At 36.9% G+C, this 25359-nt stretch overlaps 3 protein-coding genes and 1 pseudogene across 3 annotated transcripts; 2 read left to right on the top strand and 2 right to left on the bottom strand.

Moving 5' to 3' along the window:
- Positions 1-203: 203 nt before the first annotated feature.
- Positions 204-1190, top strand: LOC147364880 (olfactory receptor 4F6-like). Its single transcript, XM_086319049.1, has one exon. It carries the CDS (start codon positions 204-206, stop codon positions 1188-1190), a length of 987 nt encoding a protein of 328 aa, XP_086175175.1.
- A 3812-nt stretch (positions 1191-5002) lies between these two features.
- Positions 5003-9442, bottom strand: LOC147364881 (olfactory receptor 4F4-like; annotated as a pseudogene).
- Positions 9443-19842: 10400 nt separating this feature from the next.
- Positions 19843-20781, top strand: LOC147364882 (olfactory receptor 4F6-like). The gene has a single exon (XM_086322105.1). The coding sequence runs from the start codon at positions 19843-19845 to the stop codon at positions 20779-20781; it is 939 nt and encodes a 312-aa protein (XP_086178231.1).
- A 3251-nt stretch (positions 20782-24032) lies between these two features.
- Positions 24033-25116, bottom strand: LOC147364883 (olfactory receptor 4K3-like). The gene has a single exon (XM_086322106.1). It carries the CDS (start codon positions 24936-24938, stop codon positions 24033-24035), a length of 906 nt encoding a protein of 301 aa, XP_086178232.1. The 5' UTR covers positions 24939-25116.
- Between the last annotated feature and the right edge of the window lie 243 nt (positions 25117-25359).

Here is a 25359-nt window from a genome sequence, read left to right on the forward strand (position 1 = left end):
ATGAGTTACACTCGTTAGTTGTGTTACTTGAAGAAATAAATTAATGCATGATATTTTCATAACATATTAATGGCTGTTAGTGAAGTTTTTTCTTCATAAAATTGAATTTGATAAACGCTTAAATCTGTTTCTTTAAATATTAATATTTGATAAGTTCTTTGGATATTTTGTTTCTGGATTTTAGGTATCATCAGAAAAAGCCAATGTATGAAAGAAATGACACTTCAGTGTCTGAATTTGTTTTTCTGGGACTTTCTGCCTCTAGACCAGTGCAGCATTTCCTCCTTGCCTTCTCTACAGTGTTTTATGTCACAATTGTTCTGGGGAATCTCCTTGTTGTGTTTGCAGTGACCTTTGACCCTCATCTACATTCCCCCATGTACTTCCTTTTAGCCAACCTCTCATCTATTGATTTGTGTCTTTCTACCTTAACAGTGCCTAAGATGATCTCTGACCTGTACTCTGGGCACAAAACCATATCCTTCCAGGGGTGTGTCATCCAGATATTTGTCCTTCACACGCTGGGTGGATCTGAGATGGTGCTGCTCACTGCCATGGCCTTTGACCGCTATGTGGCCATATGTAAGCCCCTGCACTACCTGACCATCATGAGCCCACGGGTGTGCCTTTTGCTTCTGTGTGGTGCTTGGGCTATTGGCCTCATTCACTCAGTGGTCCAGTTAGCCTTTGTGATCCATTTGCCTTTCTGTGGTCCTAATGAAATCGACAGCTTTTACTGTGACCTTCCTTGGTTTATCAAACTTGCCTGTGTAGATTCCTACAGAATGGAATTCATGGTCACTGCCAACAGTGGGTTCATATCCATGGGTACTTTCTTCTTGCTGATCATCTCCTATGTTTTCATTCTGGTCACTGTATGGAAACGCTCTTCAGATGGTTTGAGCAAGGCCCTCTCTACTCTGTCAGCGCACATCACTGTGGTGGTTTTGTTCTTTGGACCCTGCATCTTTGTTTACATGTGGCCATTTCCCACAGTGACAGTGGATAAGTTTCTTGCCATTTTAGACTTTTTGATTACACCCATCCTGAATCCTGCCATTTATACATTGAGGAACAAGGACATGAAGACAGCAATGAGGAGACTAGTAACTCATGGGAGCACAGCTTATGTCAAACAACTTCATGAAATACAAGTGGTTATATACAAATTTGGGGCTGTTTTTTCCTGAAGTTACCATTTTATAATATTTAGACTAGACCATTGGTTATGTTGTTACATTGAATCATCATGTTAACTCTCTAGATAAAGATTTGTCAGCCAAATTAAAGCCCCAATAAGTATTTGGACATTTTTGGCAAAGCAATGATTAGACACTTGTGTCTGCTGAAAGTATGGCCTTATGCATCAGACTGCCCATATTCAATTAATCAACTGAATTTTATTAATTCAATAATGTAGAACTAATACCTGCAAATTTTCAGAAAATTATGAAATATATAACTCTCCAATTTAAATGCTGGATATAAATAATTAAATTTATCCTTCCTTCTGAAAGACAAAAATATGTGTCTGGGAGTATTTATGACCTGGGGCAAAAAACAGCGAGTGAGAGATGGAGTAGAGAGAAAATGGATCAGATGCTGTAATAGAGATTGACAGATACGGGGAAGGAAAACAAGAAGGAGAACCTCATAAACAGTATGTTTTATGAGTTTGAATATGTGCATCCCTTGCTTGTTTCATTTCAAATGGACTCAAGTCATCTCCAGTTGACTTAGGACAGGAAAATTTATGTATGTCGGTACTTTACAATCTTTGAAACTGTGACTTAATCCATCGATGAATATTCATCAAACATCAGAATGTGTTGATCTGACTATAGCCTGGATGGTATTATTATTATCCAACAACTACTCTATCCAAATTTTTTGCTGTTTTCCCTAGTAACTCATATAACTCTCAGTTCAGTTCAGTCGCTCAGTCGTGTCCGACTCTTTGTGACCCCATGAATCACAGCACGCCAAGCCTCCCTATCCATCACCAACTCCCGGAGTTCACTCAAACTCACGTCCATTGAGTCGGTGATGCCATCCAGCCATCTCATCCTTTGTTGTCCCCTTTTCCTCCTGCCCCCAATCCCTCCCAGCATCAGCATCTTTTCCATTGAGTCAACTCTTCACATGAGGTGGCCAAAGTACTGGAGTTTCAGCTTTAGCATCAGTCCTTCCAAAGAACACCCAGGGCTGATCTCCTTTAGAATGGACTGGTTGGATCTCCTTGCAGTCCAAGGGACTCTCAAGAGTCTTCTCCAACACCACAGTTCAAACGCATCAATTCTTTGCACTCAGCTTTCTTCACAGTCCAACTCTCTCATCCATACATGACCACTGGAAAAACCATAGCCTTGACTAAATGGACCTTTGTTGGCAAAGAAATGTCTCTGCTTTTCAATATGCTATCTGCTGCTGCTGCTGCTAAGTCACTTTAGTCGTGTCCGACTCTGTGTGACCCCATAGATGACAGCCCACCAGGCTCCCCTGTCCCTGGGATTCTCCAGGCAAGAACACTGGAGTGGGTTGCCATTTCCTCCTCCAAAGCATGAGAGTGAAAAGTGAAAGTGAAGTCACTCAGTCGTGTCCGACTCTTAGCGACTCCATGGACTGCAGCCCACCAGGCTCCTCTGTCCATGGGATTTTCCAGGCAAGAGTACTGGAGTGGGGTGCCATGTCTCAATACATGGGTCTTAAATATGTGTTAGTGTGTATGATCTGTGTAAATTACAAAACCTATTTAATTTATAGCTGGCTTTGACAACTAGAAGACTGAGCCAGGTTCACTGTGAAGCTATGAAAGGACACTATGTCCTGAGTATTTGTGATCACAATTCTTTCAGGATTATGCAATCAGTTTTTATTTCATATTTTTCTGTTTGCAATTATTTTGTAATTTGATTTATATTTTTAGTTGATTTTTTTTAGGTACATTAAGTTAGAAAGTACAATATAAAGCCAAAACTCTGACTGAGGAATTTGCCTTACTTTTGAAAGTAGCAGGAGAATAGAGAAGACTAAAGTTGTAAGCTCAAAAGTTCTGAAAGGCAATAGGAAACCACCTGAACTCTATCAGACTAAAGAGCAAAAGATCTATTAGAATCATAATCCAAATGTGGAAGGGATATATCCAAGAAACAGGAGCAAACCTTAACTGTACCAAGTCTTATAAAAATTACACTGCAGAATCAAATAGGGTAGTACTTGATCAGATTGAAGTGATCACACCTTAACATTTTATGCCTCAGAGAGGAAGGAGTAGATTATTTCTGAAGGAATTTATTATATCAGCACTATATGATCTTTGATATACAATGTGTAAAATATAAAAAAATAATTGTGGAATATGCAAGAAGCAGGGATATGTGATTGATAATTAGTGGGGAATGAGTTAAGAGAAGCAGACCACATAAAACACAATTTGTGAAATCAGAAGAGAGCATAAAATAATTGATATAGTTAAAAGACATTAAGAATTTGAAAAACTGAAAAAAATTACACAGAGGAACAGAATATCTAAGAAAGAACCAAGTGATTTTAGAATCGAAAAGGAAATGTGCAATATTATGAATTTAAGAAGACAAAAACAGATTGGACACAGCAGAAGGAAAAAATCAGTAGATTCAAGACAAATTAATAGATATTATCCATAATACAAAGATATAAAAGAATATAAGAATAAATTTTATAAAAGAGTAAAAATAGCAGAATGCATGTGCATATATACATACACATACGAAAATAGCAGTTATTTTACTTAAGGGTTTATTCCTGAGATTGTCTATTGGAAATTTACAAAATACAAAGGATCATGTCATTTTTAGAAAAGAATATGAAATTGGTAGTATATCTAGATCCATAGATTTCATATAAATGGATGTAAACATATAACATTTTGAGGAAGATTTCTGAAGAAAAGTTTTGTTTAATGTAGTAATAAATTATTCACAAGCTTTGAACACACTCTAGTTCTTACAGGCTATTTGAACACTTCAGTGAATTAAGTGGATAATTTATTCCAAAGCTACATTTTTTGACCTACCTAATGATGAACTACCTAACCCATTTATGACTAGGAAGGAAAAAAGCAAAATCTCCAAAAGTTGTTGATATAGCCATCTTTGTATTTAATGGGCTTCCCTGATAACTCAGCTGTTAAAGAATCCACCTGCAATGTGGAAGACCTGGGATCAATCCCTGGTTTGGGAAGATGCCCTGGAGAAGGGAAAGTCTAACCCACTCCAGTATTCTGACCTGGAGAATTCCACGGACTGTATAGTCCATTGGGTTACAAAGAGTTAGACACGACTAAGTGAATTTCACTTCACTTCACTTGTATTTAAGATATATCTTTTAAAGATATTAAAAAAAAAGTGTACTGTTTCACAAATGACTAAAACATAATGTTAAGAGAAAAAAAACTCTCCAGATTAGGATTATGATTCAATTTCCTTTCTGAGTATGATTAAAAATATTTAATGATTACTTATATATATATGTTTATAGAATGTTAATAGAATGTTATCTAATTGGTAGACTAATTTATCATTTTATAAAGATAAATATAGCAATATAATGCACTAACTTATTAAAGAAAATTTTGGAGAAGGCCTATGTGAAATGCTCTTTAAGAAATGCATAGAATAATAGAAAATTTCTTGATATGGTGGTCAGCATTGAAGTAATACTAAGAATCATAATAATTAACATTAAAATTCTTACTAATTTCAAGTAATTCTTGAGAACAATCAAAATCACACTTATAAAGACTGGCCACATTTCCCAAACAGGAACTCATTTTTGCAATTCTAGAATACTAAAGAATTGATACAAAACTTTCTTCAAGAGATATACATGATTTCTATATGTGAATTAGGAAACTCTTCCCAGTCTTAAATAACAGGATAGGTGTGGCTAATTTAGGGTGCTCACAGAAGACATTCTGATAATTTGAGATGATGAAATACCAACAGAAATCCACAGTCTGTCATCATAGCCACTTAATGGCATTTCTAATCTCTTTGTTTCTTAAAGTATAAATGACTGGATTTAGTAGTGGTGTGATGATCGCATAAAATACAGCAAAGAACTTGCCCACCCAAGTGGTGCTGAGTGGAAAAAGAGAGATGAAGATACAAGGCCAAAGAATAAAATGACCACTGTGCTGTGGGCAGTGCAAGTGGAGAGAGCCTTGTATGCCCTGCACCTGGATTGATGGCAGACAGTAAGCAGAATATAAAAGTAAGAGATCAGCAGTAGAATGAAGCAGATGGTGGCCAGTACCCCGCTGTCAGCATGAATCAACATTTCTAAGACATAAGTGTCCAAGAAAGCTAGCTTGATCACCAATCGAATATCACAGAAAATACTATCCAATTCTCTGGATCCACAGAAAGGAAATTATATAGTTAGTAGGCTTATTGAATGCACAAAGCCAGTGATCTATGATGTCATCACTAGCCGAATGCACATTTGTGTGTTCATGATACTAGAGTAATGGAGTGGCTTGCAGATGGCCACATAAAGGTCATAGGCCATGGACACAAGCAGCACCATTTTGCCCCATCAAAAAAAATGTCCCCCCAAAAATCTGAGACACGCATGCTCTAAGGGAGATGGTCTTGTTTGCCTTGAGAAAGTCTGAGGTCAGTTGAGGCGTGGTTACTGATGAAAGGCATACGTAAATGAATGAAAGATTGACTAATATGAAGTACATAGGGGAGTAGAGATGAAGGTCAGCAATAATTAGAGCACAATGAAGATGTTGCCTAATATGGTGATTAAATAAAGTGAGTAAAATATCATTAGGAGGAAGGCCTATAGCTCCCATAAATCACACAGCCCAAGGAAATTAAATCCGGACACTACAGACTGGTTCAGTTCAGTCCAGTTCAATTGCTCAGTCGTGTCCGACTCTTTGTGACCCCATGAACCACAGACTTTTTACTTCTTACTTTTACTTCAGTTTATTCTAATTTTTTCTGAATAAAAGACATAAAAATATATTTTCTGAATCAAGCAGGTTTCTTATTTATTGCTGATGGAAGCATTTACTTATATAGTCACTTTGGAAAAAAATTGTCCTTTTCTTGTAAAGCTCAATATTCATACATCCTGCTGCTGCTGCTGCTAAGTCGCTTCAGTCGTGTCCGACTCTGTGCGACCCTGTAGACGGCAGCCTACCAGGCTCCTCCATCCTGGGGATTCTACAGGCAAGAACGCTGGAGTGGGTTGCCATTTCCTTCTCCAATGCATGAAAGTGAAAAGTGAAAGTGAAGTTGCTCAGTCGTGTCTGACTCTTAGCAACCCCATGGACTGCAGCCAACCAGGCTCCTCCATCCATGGAAGTTTCCAGGCAAGAGTACTGGAGTGGGGTGCCATTGCCTTCTCCGCTTGTACATGCTATGGTCCAGCAATTTCAGTCTCATTTGCATGCTTGAGATAAATTCTTACAACTGTATATATGGAAATATTTATAATTATACATATAAACATGACAGTGGAATATTATTCTGAAATAAAACATAAAATACAACTATATAAAATGACAGAGATGTATCTTTTTGAGACATAGTAATGAATAAAAAAGAGGTCATCATAATGTTTATAAAGTGAACAGCAATAGAAAATGGTGTATTTTATAGGGACTTCTATGTATAAACTATGTATTTAAAATGATGTAAGTAACTCCAGCGGTGGGGAAGTAAGGATCAGGATGAGTATGCACACATTATCAGCTATATGATATTATGAGCTATTTAGGTCTTGTATTAGTCATGTTTTTATAGCTATAGTTTTGTTGTAAATAAGCAAACAAATTCAAAATAGACATTGAGAAATTTGTGAATGTGCTATGAATTAAGAATTATGATCAATTCAATGCTGTGGTCCTGGGGTTTTACGTGAATATAATCTCCCTGTTGTTTGTAATTGAAGCTATTGATGACACTGATTTCGTTAAAAGAAAATTAGAAAGTAATAGATGTAGGGGGGGGCTTTTAATTTTTTCCAGTGTGGTAAACAGGAATTTATTGAATATTTTCTTACTATGATCTGTGATCACTTTTGAGCACTTCAGTGAAAGAGAAATAGATTGTAGGTGGTGTATGATCTATCAAAGAATAAAAGTTTATGCCTACTTTTTCACCTAACAGCTTAATAGGTTGTAAATATTATTTTAGTTAAATTACAAAAGGCAAAGTATTACTGCTAAGGTAATTATATAAAAACTATATTAATAATATTGTTAAAATTAATTATATGAAATAGGTATGTAATTTTTAACTCTACCCTAAGTAGCAGAAGTAAGCCTAAAGATTCTAAGAGTATAGCTGAAAATCAAATGAGTTAGAGCAGAACTCACACAAAAAAATCAAATGTTAGGACAATTAAAAATTAAGATAAATGGGACAATTTATTTTCTTTGAGCTGCTAATTTCAGGTTATAGGAAAACTAAACCTTTCTCTTCCTTTGTCACTCTCTCTCTGAATACCTCTCATATACTAGAAATTTTCACCCATATTGTCTAATCTTCACAATAACCAAATAAAATAAAATAAGTGAAATATTTATTACTATTCTGAGTTTGGCTCCCAGTGTAACCTGTTAGAGTCTCAGAGCTTGGAAACAGCATGACTGGAGTGCAATCCCGATGCTCTCTGATGCCAGTCCTGCATCTGTGCTGTCATTCTGCGTCTCCGGTTCAGTTCCAAGAGCAAAATCCCATTTCCAGGGTAACTCTTGACTATTTCAGGCTTTGAGAGATTTCTGTCCATAATCTCTATCAGGTTCCTTCCTGAGTTAAATTAATAACTATCACTTTTCTCAATATTTGGAAATTTCTGTTAATTACAGTTACATATCTGTACCTAGAACATAGTTTTCCTTAAGTCAAGAAAACTGTAGACCCTGATGACTGTGGATCTGTGAGGACCTGAATATTACCTCAAAGAGGGCACCTACATAGCTATGAGACTGTGTACTCATTTTGATTATATAGAGAGTCCAGAAGGTCTACCAATACCTTGGAAAAGAAATCTTTGCTATTTCTAAAAGTTATGGAACAATTCCAAACCTTTCTAATTAGTGTGCATGGAAATATGGCATTAAAACATTGTCTTCAAAATGATAAGAAAGGGAACTAAGGGAGAAGTTAAGAAATTTAGTGTGCAGAGTGCATCTCTTCACCAGAAAGGCACCATATTTGACCACACTTCTTCCCGAGAATAAAACATTGTCCATATTCTAAATAGACTCTGAAATAGAATCATTTTGCATCAAAACAAAGAATCCACTTTCTGCTGTGACCAGCGTTCATGGGGGAGTGTGAGGCATATATTTAGTATAGAGAAAGGCCTCTGGAGTAGGAAATTTTTCAAGCTACTCATGCTATGTTCTTTTGAGACCACTTCGTTCTGATCTCTTTGAATTAAGAATATCATCTGGAAAGTGTGTCTTTTGTCAAGATAAGAGTAAGAACTGGTGAGGACAATAATAAAAGTTCTAATGAAGAATAGAGAGACATTTTAAAGTGTCAAAAGTTTCTTTGATTATTTGAGCAATGATCATGATTAAAAAATGAGTACAAGGCAATATTGGGGCTTCCCAAGCGGCTCAGCAGTAAAGAATCTCCTGCCAATGCAGGAGACGCAAGAGATACGGGTATGACCCATGGATGGAGAAGATCCCTAGTATAGGAAATGACAACCAACTCTAGCACTCTTGCAGGCATAATCTTTTAGACAGAGGAACCTGGCAAGCTACGGTCCGTGGGGTCACAAAGAGTTGGACATAACTCAGCACTCTCATACCCAAAGGGCAATATAAACAATATTATTCAAAATAACAAAACAGTAAGGGAAGTTTACCTCTTATTTTCATTTATACAATATTATATGATTTAATCTTATGGACAAGAATCCAACACTTTAGTGGTCTGAGAAGGAAATATGATAGTGTGTCTCTATCTGCCCATTGCTGTAACTTTTTTATCAGAAAAATAAAATTGTTCACATATTGGTGGTTATGGTTTCAGTTTGTTTTCTATGCAGTTATATACTAACATGTGCACTTTTAAATATATGAAAGAATCTTTTTCTTTGAAAAATATTCAGTGTTAAAGGATATTTTAAATTCCAGTTACTCTAAAATAATATGCTTAAATATATTTCATTAATGTATATGGTTGTTTTTAGAGAAATTAAGAGAAAATTTATGTAACTACACATTTTTAATGTTCTTTTCACACTTTGAGAATGAGTGGTTAGGGTTTGGAAAGCAGACAGGAAAAGAATGAAGTAGAAGAGCGGGATTATTACACTTGACATTAACTATGTGGATAGCGTCAGTGATGTCAATCCACCACTGGTCAACTTGGCTGATGGTCACGCATAGGAGAGTCCTCTGTCTTGACACACAGTTTAGAAACATCTGTACGTTAAACTTTAGCTGACTGTGTTTAGGAATTGAAGCCAGAGATAACTCTTTAAACCATTTACTTAGGTTCCATTGTATGAATATCTCAAACATTGGGAATACAAACATTTAATGATGATAGCTACATTACAATAACCTTGAATATGGGGTTGGGTGGAGAAGGAAATGGTGACCCATTTCAGTGTTCTGGCCTAGAGAATCCCAGGGACAGGGGAGCCTGGTGGGCTGCTGTCTATGGGTTCACACAGAGTCGGACACGACTGTAGCAACTTAGCAGCAGCAGCATGGAGTTGGGAGAGGGCAGAGTCAAATACCTTTATCTCAGCTCCACATCAGCTCATCAAGAAAGGGTGGCTACAATGCAGCATATCTACAGGATGACTTTCCATTCATTTTCTTCCCTTCTTGTTGTTAGAGAGCTTTTGCTAAACAGACATTTCACTATTTCTCAGGGATTGGGGACTCTGGACGGATCCCCAGGGTTTATCTAAACTTTATGGGTACTTCCTCTCTATCTAGTATATCTATTCATGCGTTTTAGGGAGTAAATGAATCTTGTGTTTCAGGAGACACAATAATCTTGTCTCTTAGGAGACAACAATTGGAGGAGGTGGACATTCTATTCCATTAATCAAGGTGTTGATATTGTTATTCTTATACTCCTGTGACTTCTAGGACTTGGGGCTTTTAAAGAAATCAAATGGGACAACCAATGAAAGAGTAATCTAAAGAAACCTCTAGGCCAATTAAAACAGCTTTGAATAAGGACAAAGATTTGGAAGATAGTTTGGTAGAGCTTTACAAAACTAATGATCATATTGCCTTATGATAAAGTAATAGTACTGCTGGGCATTTACCAAACTGAGATAAAAATTCTGTCTATACAAAACCTGCATGTGAACATTTGTGGCAGCTTTATCCATAATTACAAAAAACTAGAGCCATCCAAGATGTCCTTCAATCTGTTAATGGTTAAATAAAGTGTGGTACACTGGTACAATGGAATATTATTTGGCAATAAAAAGAAATAATCTATCATGCCATAAAAAGATATACAGGATCCTTAAGTGTCTATTGCTACACAAAGGAAGCCAATCTGAAAAGTCTATGTGCTGTGCGATTCCACCTGTATGAAATGCAAAATTATGGATACAGTGTTAGGTGGTTAGGTGGTTGTCAGGGGTTCATGGGTTAAGGGGAATGAATGAATAAGTTACACCCAGGAGATTTTAGTACAGTGAAATTATTTTTTATGATACTGTAATTTGAAATATATTTTCTAAGACATTTGCTGTGTCTTCTATGGATGCTTGAATGGAATGACAGCCTAGCAACAAGCTTGAGAGCTCATGAGCTTGTGAGCTTCTGTTTGTTTCTAAAACTGTTATCCAGTTAAAGGAACTAGGGATCTTTCGAGAAATGGCTATTGTAAGAATAGGAAATAAAGATACAAGATAAGCCAGGAGCATCTTTTGGTCCCAGAAAATAAGGAAATGCTCAAACATACATATACTCACAAAATTTGATGCAGGTATACATCAAAGAGGCTTAAGAGCCTCATGAAAATAAAACTCCCAATAGCAGCTTTAGATTATAATCCAAATTATAAATACTCATGATTTCATACTGATGTAAATGATTGAATAAATTAGTACATGGGGTAGAATAGTAATCACCCATGCAGGAGAATTAGAGATAAATTATGAAGCACACTACCCTAATCAAGGGGAACATAGCTACTCGTTCCTTAAGTATGGGCTGAGTGTAGTGACTTTCCTCAAAATACAGTATGGATAGTAGGGAAAGTAAATCTACAATTAGGCAACCTGAGACACGTTTCACTCAGGTGATCAAGGTCAACATCAACAGACATAAACCATGGTGATGGTACAGACACTTGGTGGGAGGTGTCAAAATGGCAGATCTCCTGTGGTGTGCTTCCCCTGAACCCATAACTCTGGTGTAATCATGAGAAAAATGTCAAATACATTTCAGTGGGGTGATACCCTTCCTACTTTGCAGTTGCTCAAAAAGTTAAACAGAATTACCATAAAACTCATCAATTCTGCTCCTAGTCTATAACCCCAAATAATTAAAACCAAGTATTAAAACAAAATCTTGTATGTGAATATTACAGAACAGACTCTTGAGAGTCCCTTGGACTGCAAGGAGATCCAACCAGTCCATTCTGAAGGAGATCAGCCCTGGATGTTCTTTGGAAGGAATGATGCTAAAGCTGAAACTCCAGTACTTTGGCCACCTCATGCGAAGAGTTGACTCATTGGAAAAGACTCTGATGCTGGGAGGGCTTGGGGGTAAGAGGAGAAGGGGACGACAGAGGATGAGATGGCTGGATGGCATCACTGACTCGATGGACCTGAGTCTGAGTGAACTCCGGGAGTTGGTGATGGACAGGGAGGCCTGGTGTGCTGCGATTCATGGGGTTGCAAAGAGTAGGACACGACTGAGCGACTGATCTGACCTGATCTGATCTGATTGACAATGACTTAAGGTGGAAACATTCTAAGTATTAATCTGCTGATGAATGGATGTATTAATCCATAACGAACAATAATATTCAGCCAAAAAAAGGATTGATGTACTGATACACATTTCAGTATGGATGAAAATATTTTGGAACTAGATAGAAGTGATGATTCCACAATATAATGAATGCCTAAATGCCATCGGTTTGTAGCTTTCAAATGATTGATTTTACCTTATGTTAATTTTACCTTGATAAGATAAAAGTGAAGTGAAGTGAACTTGTTCAGTTGTGTCTGACTCTTTGTGACCCCATGAACTGTAGCCTGGCAGGCTCCTCTGTCCATGGGATTTTCCAGGCAAGAATACTGGAGTTGGTTGCCATTTCCTTCTCCATATATAAAATGCAACGCTAAAAAGATAAATGAGTAAATATTATTTTCCACCACCTTTTTTTAAGCTCATTTTTTTTTAATCATGCTAAGCTAATGTGTACTTATGTAAAAAAGAATGCTATTGTTCCAACACAAAGTTTTTGCTTATTTCTCTCTAGGCTAGATGTTATGCAGAAATTAGTCTAAATTTTTGTAAAATGAAAATAATAGCAGTTTAACAAAAATTAATTTTTTAAAACAATCTGTTGAAATGGAGCTCTTATAATAATGTTAAATGATATAAGAATTGTGATATTTGGTCTTCTGTGTGTACACATTACTTTTCTGAGCAGCGTTATAGAGTTAGATATTCAGTAAGTCTAGATTTAGTTCATGAATAAAGAATACACAGGGCTGAATGCCAACACACACATTCTGTCCCTTTCCTACTATTAACTGGTAAATTACAATCTTATTTCTTCATCTAATGGGGAAGAATATTGTATTTCCATCTCACCATTTTGTTGGAAATAATAAATGAGGTAGTAGAGGTATAATACTCAGAAAAACAAAAAGCTTAATAGACATAAGAGCTCTTTTTTTTTAATATGTTATAACATTGATCTAAAAAAGAAGCAGCATTAGTATAGGGATTAAATTCCTGATTCAGAATATTATTTCATTTGAATATTAGTTTTGACTTTAGCATACTGACCTTTGCCAGCATATTTAATTTCTATTTTTTTAGATATTATTATGGCTAAAATGTGTTTGGTAATTATATAAATGAGGTAAAAGCAGGTATAGGGTTTCTGGGAATATTCCATGAATATGCTTACAGTGGAATAGTAAATAATTTTACTAATGAGTGTCTTAATAAGCACTCATTTTGCACTGGTATTGGTCTGAAGTGAAGAAGTGAAGTGGTCGCTCAGTCATGTCTGACTCTTTGCGACCCCATGGACTGTAACCCACCAGGCTCCTCCATCCATGAGATTCTCCAATGGAGTGGGTTGCCATTTCCTTCTCCAGGTATTGGTCTAAGTGATATTTAATTTATCAATAGATATTTAAATGTTAGGAGATGCTGAGTTTCCTTGAAGATACTGTTGTCATAATTTATTAACCATAGCTTCCTTTGTTTCCCATTTACTTTTTCAATCAAACTTCTAATATTTTTTATTCTCTTAATGCTATGGGAATTCAAGGTAGAGATCTCATAATTAACAGCCTGGGAATTCAGGTCACTGAGTCATCAAAGGGTCATCCAAAGCTGTTGTTAAAGCTGGAGTAACTATAAGGAGAACTCACCACAGAGATCAAAGACGGAAACAGTTCTTAAAAGATTCTATTATAGTGAAAATATTGTTTCTTGGGATTTGTTTTTTGGGGAGGTCAGGTAAGTGGAGAAAGTATAATTTAAGTGAATAACCTGTTAAAATTACCAGCTCTTTCCCCTATATGGGCAAAATATAGCAACTCTACTACAACATTACAAAACTTCTCCCCATGTACCACCTTACCTCCAGCTCTTTCTTATCTCTGTTTTTCAATTCAATACGCATTTGTTGAACTTTGTCGAATACACAAGTGCCAGTCTTTCCAAGGGTAAATTCAAGTTGTCATTTCAGGTTGTGTACAGCTCTTCATACACCTAAATTGTATTTTAATTCACAGGGAAATTTTTGGACATGGATTATATTTCACTAAGTACTAGAAAGGACCTTGGGAATTGATTTTGATGTGAATCATCTTTTACCTGTTGTTCACTGAAATTTCTAGAATGACAATTGCTTTTTTAAATATTCTACTAGCATTAGTTTTCTTTGAGAATAATATAAAAAAATTAGTGTGTTTAATGAGAAACTATTATTGTCAATTTTCGAGACATATGTATATGCACATCCACAGCCATCCAAACCCTTGTCTTCTCTCCTAAATCCACAAAACTTCATCTGGTCAGGATTTATGTTTAAGACATAGTTCCTGCTCTTAAGAAGCTCATACTCCTAGCAGTGGAGACAGAGCAACTGTGGTTAGTCACTCAGTTGTTCCTGACTCTTTGCGACCCCATGGACTGAAGCCCACCAGGCTCCTCTGTCCATGGGGATTCTCCAGGCAAGAACACTGGAGTGGGTAGCCTATATCTTCTCTAGGGGAACTTCCCAACCTACGAATCGAGCAGAGGTCTCCTGCCTTGCAGGCAGATTCTTTACCAGCTGAGCTACCCGAGAAGCCCACAGAGCGACTAGCCAACTGTAAATTATAACATCATGAAAAAGAATATGAGACTCTCACTAGTAAGATGTGGTAGCAAAATGGAGGAATATCTCAGGAAGACTGGAGGAGAGAGGGGGACATTGTTGAGTAAAAATGGACAGAATTTCTACAACAAAAAGTAATCAGCCACATGAAAAAGTAAAGCTATAGTGCAGAACAAAAATATGGGTAACCTTGATATTAAGGACAGAACAAGTGTCCTTGTAGTTCAGGTTGTGAGGCAGAGAGGTGAGATACGGGGCTGGGAAAATGAATTGTAGACAGTCCCATTATGTGCCCTGCTGAGACGTTGTGAATACAGAAGTTACTGAGAGTTTGTAAGCAGTGAGCAGGCAAAAAAGACTCAGGAACCATTCCCTAGAACGCTGTTCCAACTGCTGCTTCCCTTTTAGCTGTCATGGTATTCCTTCTTCCTTGCTTCTATTCGCTCCTGTTTTTTTCCTCTGTTTGTTCTTGTCTTTTCTGTCTCCTCTTTTTTCTTTCCTTTTCCTTTCATCTTCTTCCTTATTAGTATCAATCAGCTAAACAATAGATATGCTTTAAAGAAACTAGAGACTGTGACTCAGCAACGCTGTCTCCGCTCTCGCAGAGTGTTCCAGAAGGCCTACACCCCCAACCCCCCACCCCCCACCCCCCACCCACCCCCCACACACCCCCCACACACCCCCCACCCCCGCCCCCCACACCCCGCAGGGCTTGTGGCCCGAGTCCCAGGCAGCTGCAGAGCACGGCTCACTCAGGAACGCACGCGGTGTCACACGACGGGACAATCGGACGGCGGACTGCTTTCGTCGTCGTCGGTTTGTTGTTTTCTCTTCCAAAAAAAAATAAAGTCAAGATTTAACGGCTGATTGGCAGGTGAAAGGGAATGAGAAAGGACTTCAAGACAGGTCAAACTCGAGGCAGAAGCCTGCTTTGTAAGAAGCTTTTCATGCTGCGGATAGGTCCAATGTCGTTCTGGTGTTTGCGCCGCGCAATGAAGGAGGTCAGTCTGGACGTGTCGAGGACGCCCGCGCCTTTGCCGTGGCCGTGGCTTGCCTGCAGCCACCGCTCCTGGAGGGCCGATGCAGTAGGGGCGTTTGGCGGGGTCCTCATGCAGTAGGAAGCACACGAAGTCCTTGGCCCTCTGGCTCACTCCTTGGGAAGCTGAAGTCCAGGCGGCAAATGTTGAGGCAGGTCTCTTCCACATTGTCGTCCAGGAAGGGGGACACGCCGCTGAGAAGCACGTAGGCCAGCACGCCCACGCTCCATGTGTCTGAGGTCAGGGAGACCGGGTTCCCCAGGATGATCTTGGGGGCCGTGAACTCGGGGTTCCCCAGCAATGGGTGGATGTAGTAGGTTGTGTTGAGTTGGACGGCATCTCCAACTCAGCTGAGTTTCTTTACTCAGCTATTAAAAATAATGCATTTGAATCAGTTCTAATATGGTGGATGAAACTGGAGCCCATTATACAGAGTGAAGTAAGTCAGAAAGAAAAATACCAATACAGTATATTAACACATATTATGGAATTTAGAAAGATAGTAATTATGACCCTATATGCGAGACAGCAAAAGAGGCACAAATGTAAAGAACAGACTGTTGGACTCTGTGGGAAAAGGTGAGAATGGGATGATTTGAGAAAATAGCATTGAAACATGTTTTAAAAAAAAAAAAAAACTAGCAGTAGACTGTCACAAATAGGTTTTAATTTGGTCATTAATTTCTTATAGAGAACATTTTCTGTTAAGGAGCTATTGTGATTTTTTTACGAGTAAGCAGTCATTTACACACTTGTAAAATTAATTTTTAATTGTTTGACTAAATAGTACTGCCATCACTACAGTCTGAATTTGAAGGGTTGTATATTTATCTGAGGCTCTTATTCTGTGTTTTATCAATAAATTTTATTTTTAAGTCATAAGCTAATATCAGGTTGTTTTAGACCATTTAAATAATACAGAAATATAGGCCTTAGAAAATAAAAGCCATATGTAGTCCTATTTTTGAGGATTCACTATTGGTAATATTTAATGTGCAGTCTTAGAACATTTTTTCGAGCACAAACATATTTTCATAAAAATAATTTTTTGCTGTTGGAGGTTCTCACTTTAATTCAGTATTTGGATGGTTGTTTCCAGGTACTTAAATAAATATAATAAACTGACATCAACATTATACCAATTTAAGACATAGTACTGGTCATCATGTTACAATTTTTGCAGGAATCAATACCAACTATGAATATGAATACACAGATATCTTTAATACTTTTGACTTTGCACATAGGTGATGATAATATTATTACTCATAAGAACAGGACCTCAATTTTCATGTAACATCAAATTTAACTAGATTAGTTCCTGAATCGCTATGGGTGGAAAGCTCTTTTTCTAGGACTGCACAAGCCCCAACAAATGATGATTAATATAGGCTTTTTCAGATAGTTTACAATGTTATTATGCAGGAACAACCTTAATGCAAGTGGCTTATAACAAGTTTTTATTTTTTCAGAAAAATTGAGGTATAATTGTCACAAATATTGTGTATATTTAAGGTGTACAACTTGATGCTTTGATTTAGGTCTATTATACATATGTATATCAAATAATTTTTGTTATATGTCTATATTATATATGACAAATAATTACCAATAATTATCAAATAACTACCACAATCAAGCTAATGAATGTATCCACCACTTGGCACAATTACCATTGTTTTGTGCGTGAAAACACTGCAGGTTTACCTCTCAGCAAATTTCAATATAAAGCACAACTTGCTTGTGCATTAGGTCTCCAGAACATATTCACCTTGATATGTGAAATTTTGTCTCTTTTGACCAACATCTCCCCATTTCACCCTCCCCTCAGACCCCAAAAGCCACAATTTCACCCTTTGCTTCCATGAATTTGACTCTTTTAGATGTCTCATATGTGATGCGATGCAGTGTTTTGCTTTCTATGACTGGCTTATTACACTTTTTTCCGCGTTTAATCACCTTGTTGCAAATGGCCGGATTTTCTTTTTTTTTTAGAATGAATTGTATTTTGGTATGTGTGTGTTGTGTTGTGTTGTGTGTGTGTATCACATTTGCTTTAACTGTTCATTCATCACCAGAAATTTTGTTTGTTTCCATAATTTGGTTAATGTGAGTAATGCTGCAATGAACATGGGATTGTCATTATTGCTTCAAGATACTGATTCCATTTCCTTTGCATATATAAGAAGTGAAATTGTTACATGAAAGGATAGTTCCTAATTTTAATGCTTTGAGAACCTCAATACTTTTTATAAAATGGAAGGCGTAGTATTATTTTTATGTACTTTCTTGTGTCCCCTAAGTTGAAAATCTTTCCATATCTGTATGTATAGAGAACTATTTATTTAATTTTTATAGCTTCATAATATTGGAAATTCTTTTTCATTTTCATCTGTCTCTTTTTCTCTTTCTTTTTTCCCTGTCAGTTGGTGAAACAGAAAACTGTGAGTCTCCTCATCACTGCTGCTGCTAAGGCTAGGCGTCTATCAATACGTTCGTTGGTCACCTGTATGTGTTGTTATTGTTCCTCCTTGTCAGTGCTTGTGCACGTGTCTCCACTTTTTCAAGTTTAATCTCCTTGTGCAGTTACTATATTGACCTTTGCATCAAATATAATCTTTCATTTGACTAATGCCAATATACTGCCTTTCCTACTGAACTATAACAAATGAAGAATGTATTATTAATGGATTTTTAATGTTTAGAAAGTTTAGAAAGAGAAAGGAAAAAAAATGATCACCTAGTTTTCCTAATACTAATACAAAAACTAATCAGTATTTTTTTAAACTGAACTTTCTTTGGGTCTTTGAAACACTTTAATTTATTTTTTACATTTGGAAACAAAGTGAATATACATTGTTTTGTATACCAGACAATGTATATTTTAAAATCTACATATTGCATGATCAAAGCCTTAGACAGAAGCTTGATTATAGCTCCTTTGAAATGTCACACTCACTGCAATTAACTCTGATGATTGTCCCATTCATTCTCTCTTGCTCAGTCCAATTCTATTTTTTTTGGTTATTGGCTATAAAATCCTCCATCCACTGCCCCTGTATCAGGGCCTCCTGGCAGCACCCCTGCAGTGTTTCCTTCTGTCTGTAAGACCCACTTCACATCCATTACCCTCACAATGTCCTTCCTGACTGGCCTGGCTGCCTGCATGTCTGTTCTTGGCTATAACAGTTTCAAGGGGCTCCAACCGGCTTATGCTACTTTCTCTCTGAGGCAGTGCAGAGTTGTGCCCACAGGAGAGCCCAGGCGTGGTGTGGAGTGCCAAGAGAGCATGGTTGTTAGTGGTGTGGGGCCTGGAGGAAAGCTTAGCGGTGGCAGTGCAAGTGGGGGATTCCTGGTATTCAATTCAAATGTGGAAAAAGCATCACTAATTTGGTTTGTTTAAAGTTGTTTAGAATATCATATATGAATAAATAGCTTATATATTAGATTGAATTTTGTAAAATTGATATTTGACCAAATATGAACTGAAAGAACAATTTCTTATGACTCAAACTGATAAATGCATATAAGCCTGGACTTGAACAATTTACTGATAAGAACTTAGGATAAACATTTTTCTATTTTTCCCTAGACTTTGTAGGAAAATGGGTTTCCTATATATTCTTCTTGTAGATTTCTCATTTATTAAACATGGATATAAGATTCCATCCTGTCTGGCCTGTTTCTCCTCCTGAGCTCAATCATTCACCTTCCTCACTGGCTTTTGTATCTCAGGGTCTTTATACATGGCATTCCAAAGTCTGGACTACTGTATTACTCTTCGAAAATAACTCATATTTAGCAGAGTCTGAGTAAGTATGATGGTGATGTGTCATATTGTTCTCATAGCCCTCTGTTCTTTTCCTTGAAATCAGTTGTCAGAGATGTATCTGTATTTAAATTCATTTAATCTATGTATCTACCTGTATCTACCCATCTAGATCTAGTCCATTTTCTCTCAAAGTCAGAATTACTGTTTAACCTCAGAACTTAACACTGAACTTGGAATATAGTGGATACTCATTAATAATATCAGTTACACTCATTAGCTGCATTAGTTGAAGAAACAAATTAATGCATTATATTTTCAGAATATATTCATGGCTGTTAGTGAAGATTTCTGATTTAAAACTATATTTGATAAAAGCTTAAATCAGTTTCTTTAAATAAAAATGTTTGATAAATGCCTTGGTTATGTTTTGTTTCTAGTCTTTAGGTATCGCCAGACCAAGCCAATGTATGAAGCAAATGACTCTTCGGTGTCTGAATTTGTTTTCCTGGGACTTTCTACCTCTAGACAAGTGCAGCATTTCCTCCTTGCCTTCTCTACAGTGTTTTATGTAACAATTGTTCTGGGGAATCTCCTTGTTGTGTTTGCAGTGACCTTTGACCCTCATCTACATTCCCCCATGTACTTCCTTTTAGCCAACCTCTCATTTATTGATTTGTGTTTTTCTACCTTAACAGTGCCTAAGATGATTTCTGACCTGTATTTTGGGCACAAAACCATATCCTTCCAGGGGTGTGTCATCCAGATATTTGTCCTTCACACACTGGGTGGATCTGAGATGGTGCTGCTCACTGCCATGGCCTTTGACCGTTATGTGGCCATATGTAAGCCCCTGCACTACCTGACCATCATGAGCCCACAGGTGTGCCTTTTGCTTCTGTGTGGTGCTTGGGCTATTGGCCTCATTCACTCAGTGGTCCAGTTAGCCTTTGTGATCCATTTGCCTTTCTGTGGTCCTAATGAAATCGACAGCTTTTACTGTGACCTTCCTTGGTTTATCAAACTTGCGTGCATAGATTCCTACAGAATGGAATTCATGGTCACTGCCATCAGTGGGTTCATATCCATGGGCACTTTCTTCTTGTTGATCATCTCCTATGTTTTCATCCTGGTCACTGTATGGAAACGCTCTTCAGGTGGTTTGCGCAAGGCCCTCTCTACTCTGTCAGCGCACATCACTGTGGTGGTTTTGTTCTTTGGACCCTGCATCTTTGTTTACATGTGGCCATTTCCCACGGTGCCAGTGGATAAATTTCTTGCCATTTTAGATTTTTTGGTTACACCCATACTGAATCCTGCCATTTACACACTGAGGAACAAAGACATGAAGATGGCAATGAGGAGACTGAGTAGTCAGCTTCTGATTTGGAGGAAGGTCTCCTAAGTAACTCATGGAAGCCCAAGTTACTTCAAATAATTTCATGTAATAAAAATGCTTAAATTAATATACAAAATTTGGGGATTTTTTTTCCCTAAAGTCACCATTTTATAACATTTAGACTAGACCATTTATTATGAAGTTACATTGAACTCTTTGGGTAACAAGTTGTTTGATTGCCAGATTAATCCCAGGAATTGCTTGGTGGAAATTTTTGAAAACGTGTCAGTTATACACTTTGAATCTGCCGAGTGTATGGCCTTATACATCACCCTGCTTGGATTCAATTAATCAATTTAATTCAGTTAATTGAATTAACTTATAACTAATATTGTCAAAAGCCTGAAAGAGTTGTGAAATATCTAACTGGCCTTTGATTTAAAGCTAGGATGTGAAAAAATCATATTTTTTCTGAAAGACAGAAAAATGTGTGAGGGAGGATTTAAAACCTGCAGAAACAAAACAGGGTAACAGAAGATGGATAAGGTAGCATAATAAAGGGAGACTAACAGATGGCAGAACAAAAGCATTTGGGAGAGCCACATAATATATTTCATGAGCTTGGCCTCTGGCTACTAATCTCACCCTAGTTAGTTAGTTAGTTCAGTCTCTCAGTCGTGTCCAGACTCAAGTCATCTACAGTTGGCTTCGGACAGGGAAATTTATGAATATGTTGTTATTTCACAATTTTCTGAAATTATGACTTAATCCATCAATGAATATTCCTCCAACATTGAAACATGTTGGTCTGACCATAGCCTGTTATTAGCTAACAGCCATTCTGTCCAAATCACTATTTTTCTCTAATAACTCATCTTATATAACTCTTTTGTGTCAAAACATGGGTCTCGGTTATGTGTTATTGTGTATAACCTGTATAAATAACAAAACTAATTTAATTTATAGTTTACTTTGATAACTAGAAGACTGAACCAAATTTCCTGCATAGCTGTGAAAGGACCCTATGTTTGAGTATTGTGATCCAAGATTCATTTAAGATTATCAATCAGTTGTACATTTTATATCTTTCCTGTTCACAATTATTTCATTGCTTTTATTTGTATTTTTAATGGATTCTTGTTAGGTACATTCATTAAAAAGAACAGTGTAAAGCCAGATTTCTCTTTGGGTAATTTTCCATACTTCTTGAAAGTAGCAGGAGAAGGAAGAAGACTAAAGTCTAAAGTTCTAAGCATAAAAGTTCTGAAGGGCAAAACTGAATCACCTGAATTCTTTCGGACTGAGGAGAAAAACATCTAGTAGAATCATCATCCAAACTTGGAAGGGATATATCCAAGGAACAGGAGCAAACCTGAGCTGTACTAAGTCTTAAAATTTACAATCCAGATTCAAATAGGCTTTAGTACTTGACTGGATTGAAGTGATCACGCCTTAATCTTTTATGCCTCCAAGAAGAGAGAGTAGATAGTTTGTGGAGGAATAGTGACTCAGATGGAAAAGATTCCACCTGCAATGCAGGAAACCTGGGTTCGAGAAGATCCTGTGAAGAAGGAAATGGCAACCCACTCCAGTGTCCTTTTGTGGAGAATTTTGTGGACAGAGGAACCTGGTGAGCTTCAGTCCATGGGATCGCAAAGGGTCAGATATGATTGGGTGACTAACACACACACATATCATGCCAGAGCTAAATATTCTTTTATACACAGTATTTAAAATAGAAAAAAAAATATGATATATAAGTAGCAGGGATATGTAACTGATAATTAAGAGGAAAATAATAGAAGTAGACTATGGATGGCTCAATTGTTAGCAAAGAGTATTACTCGTATAATCTAAAGCGACATGAAAAAGTTGAAAAACTGAAAAAATTTTCACAGAGAAGCAATCTAAGAAAGAACCAAAGGATGTTTTGAAATAAAATTAAATATGTGCAGCTATAAATTTAAGGGGACTTGATTTAAAAACAGACTGGACACAGCAGAAGAAAGGCTCAGTGGATTCAAAGATAAGTTCACTATATATTATCCAAACTGAGTAAAGAGAGACTAAAAGAACAAAAAAAAGTCAGAATACATATGCATATGCAAGTAGCAATTCTTTTATTTAAGGGTTTATTCTTGAGACTTTCTATTGGGAATGTTACAGAATGCACAGAACCATGTCATCTTTTGCTTCCCTGGAGGCTCAGATGGTAAAGAATCTGTCTGGAATGCAAGAGACCTGGATTCAATCCCTGGGTCGGGAAGATGCCCTGAAGAAGGGAATGGCAGCCCACTCCAGTATTCTTTCCTGGAGAATTCCATGGAGACAGGAGCCTGGCAGGCCTTGGGGTCACAGAGTTGGACACGACTGAGTGACTAGCATACATGTCATCTTAAAAAAATAATATAAATTTGAGATGTATCTAGATCCATGGATTCAGATAAATGAATGTAAACTTGTTTAATTTTTTTTGAGGAAGATTTCTGAAGAAAAGTTTTCTTCTGTTATATGTAGTAATGAGTAACTTGCAAATTTTGTATATAATCTTATTTTTACAGGCTATTTGAACACTGCAATGAATTAAATGGATAGTTTATTACAAAACTAATTTTTTTTACCTACCTATATGATGAACTGACTAACCAATTTATGAATTGAAAGGAAAAAAGCAAAATCTCTAAAGGTTGTCAATATAGCCATCTTTGTATTTCATATACATCATTTAAAGACAATTATGGTGTTTCACAAATAAAACATGATGTTGAGGGAACAAAGCTCTATCCAGATTATGATTATGATTCAACTTTCTGAATATGATTGGGAATGCTTAGTGATTACTTTTATAGATATGCCTATAGAAGGTAATTGATGACTATTGTTTTGTAAAAGTAAAGAGAGCAATATAATGCAGTAACTTATTAAAGAAAATGTTAGAGAAGGTCTATGTGAAATGTTCTGCTAAAAGAAATGCATAGGATAATAGAAAATTTCCTGATATAGTAGTCAGTGTTGAAGTAATAGAATAGTAATATAAAATATTAACATTCTTACTAATTTCAAGTCATTCTTGAGAACAATCAAAATCATACTTTTAAAGACTGGCCAAATGTCCCAAACAGGAACTCATTTTAACAATTCTAGAATCCTAAAGAACTGACACAAAATTTTCATCAAGAGATACACATGATTTCCATATGTGAATAGGGAAACTCTTCCCAGTCTTAAGTAACAGGGTAGGTGTGGCCAATTTAGTGTGCTCACAGTAGACATTCTGATAATTTGAAATGATGAATTACCAACAGAAATCTAAGTCATCATAGCCGCTTAATGGCATTTCTAATCTCTTTATTTCTTAAAGTATAAATGACTGGATTTAGTAGTGGTGTGATGATCCCATAAAATACAGCAAGGAACTTGTCCACCCAAGTGATGCTGAGTGGACATAGGTAGATGAAGATGCAAGGCCCAAAGAATAACATGACCACTGTGATGTGGGCAGTGCAGGTGGAGAGCGCCTTGGATGCCCCACCCTTTGATTGGTGACAGACAGTAAGTAGAATATAAGAGTAAGAGATCAGCAACAGAATGAAGCAAACGGTTGCAAGTACCCCACTGTTAGCATTTGTCAACACTTCTAGAATATAAGTGTCCATGCAGACTAACTTGATCACCAATGGAATATCACAGAAAAAGCTATCCAATTTTCTGGGCCCACAGAAGGGCAGTTGTGTAATTATAGCTAGTTGGCTTATTGAATGCACAAAGCCAATGATCCATGATGTCGTCACTAGTTGAATGCACATTTTTGTATTCATGATGCTGGAGTAATGGAGTGGTTTGCAGATGGCCACATAATGGTCATAGGCCATCATCACTAGGAGCACCATCTCACCCCCTCCAAAAAAATGTCCAAAAAACATCTGACACATGCAACCTCTAAAGGAGATGGTCTTATTTTCTTTCAGAAAGTCTGTGATCAGTTTAGGGGTGGTTACTGAGGAAAAGCATAGGTCAGAGAATGACAGATTAGCCAATAGGAAGTACATAGGGGAGTGGAGGTGAAGGTCAGCAATAACTAGGAGCACAATGAAGACATTGCCTAAAATGGTGATCAAGTAAAGTGAAGAAAATGCCACTAGGAGGAAGGCCTGGAGGTCCCATGAGTCGCACAGCCCAAGAAAAATAAATTCAGATACCACAGACTGGTTTGCTTCTTCCATTCTGTTCCGTGTCTTCTAAATTTATCTGAAGAAAAGATGTAAAAATAGATTTTCTAAATAGTCTGTGCATCAAGTGTGTTTTTTATGTGCTACTAATGCAAGCGAGTACTTACATAATCACTGTAAAAAGCAATTGGACTTCTCTTTTAATGCTCAATATACATATATTTCACAGCAATTTCACTCCCATTTGTATGCTCAATGTAAACTCTTGTATCTGTATACAAGGAAAATTTACAGAAATGCCTATAAACATAGTGATAGAATCTTAACAAAGTACAGCTATATAAAATGACATGAATGTGTGTTAGTAAAATATAGTAATAAAGAAATAAAAAGCCTCAAATAGATCCTCTCAGCATAAATTTTATAAGATGAAGAGCACTACAAAAATAACAGTATATTTTGCAGGAACTTGTAT

The sequence above is a fragment of the Bos grunniens genome, chromosome 10 (assembly GCF_055505025.1).
Source record: "Bos grunniens cultivar Pamir isolate PY7600 chromosome 10, Bosgru_T2T1.0, whole genome shotgun sequence".
Taxonomy (NCBI): domain Eukaryota; kingdom Metazoa; phylum Chordata; class Mammalia; order Artiodactyla; family Bovidae; genus Bos; species Bos grunniens.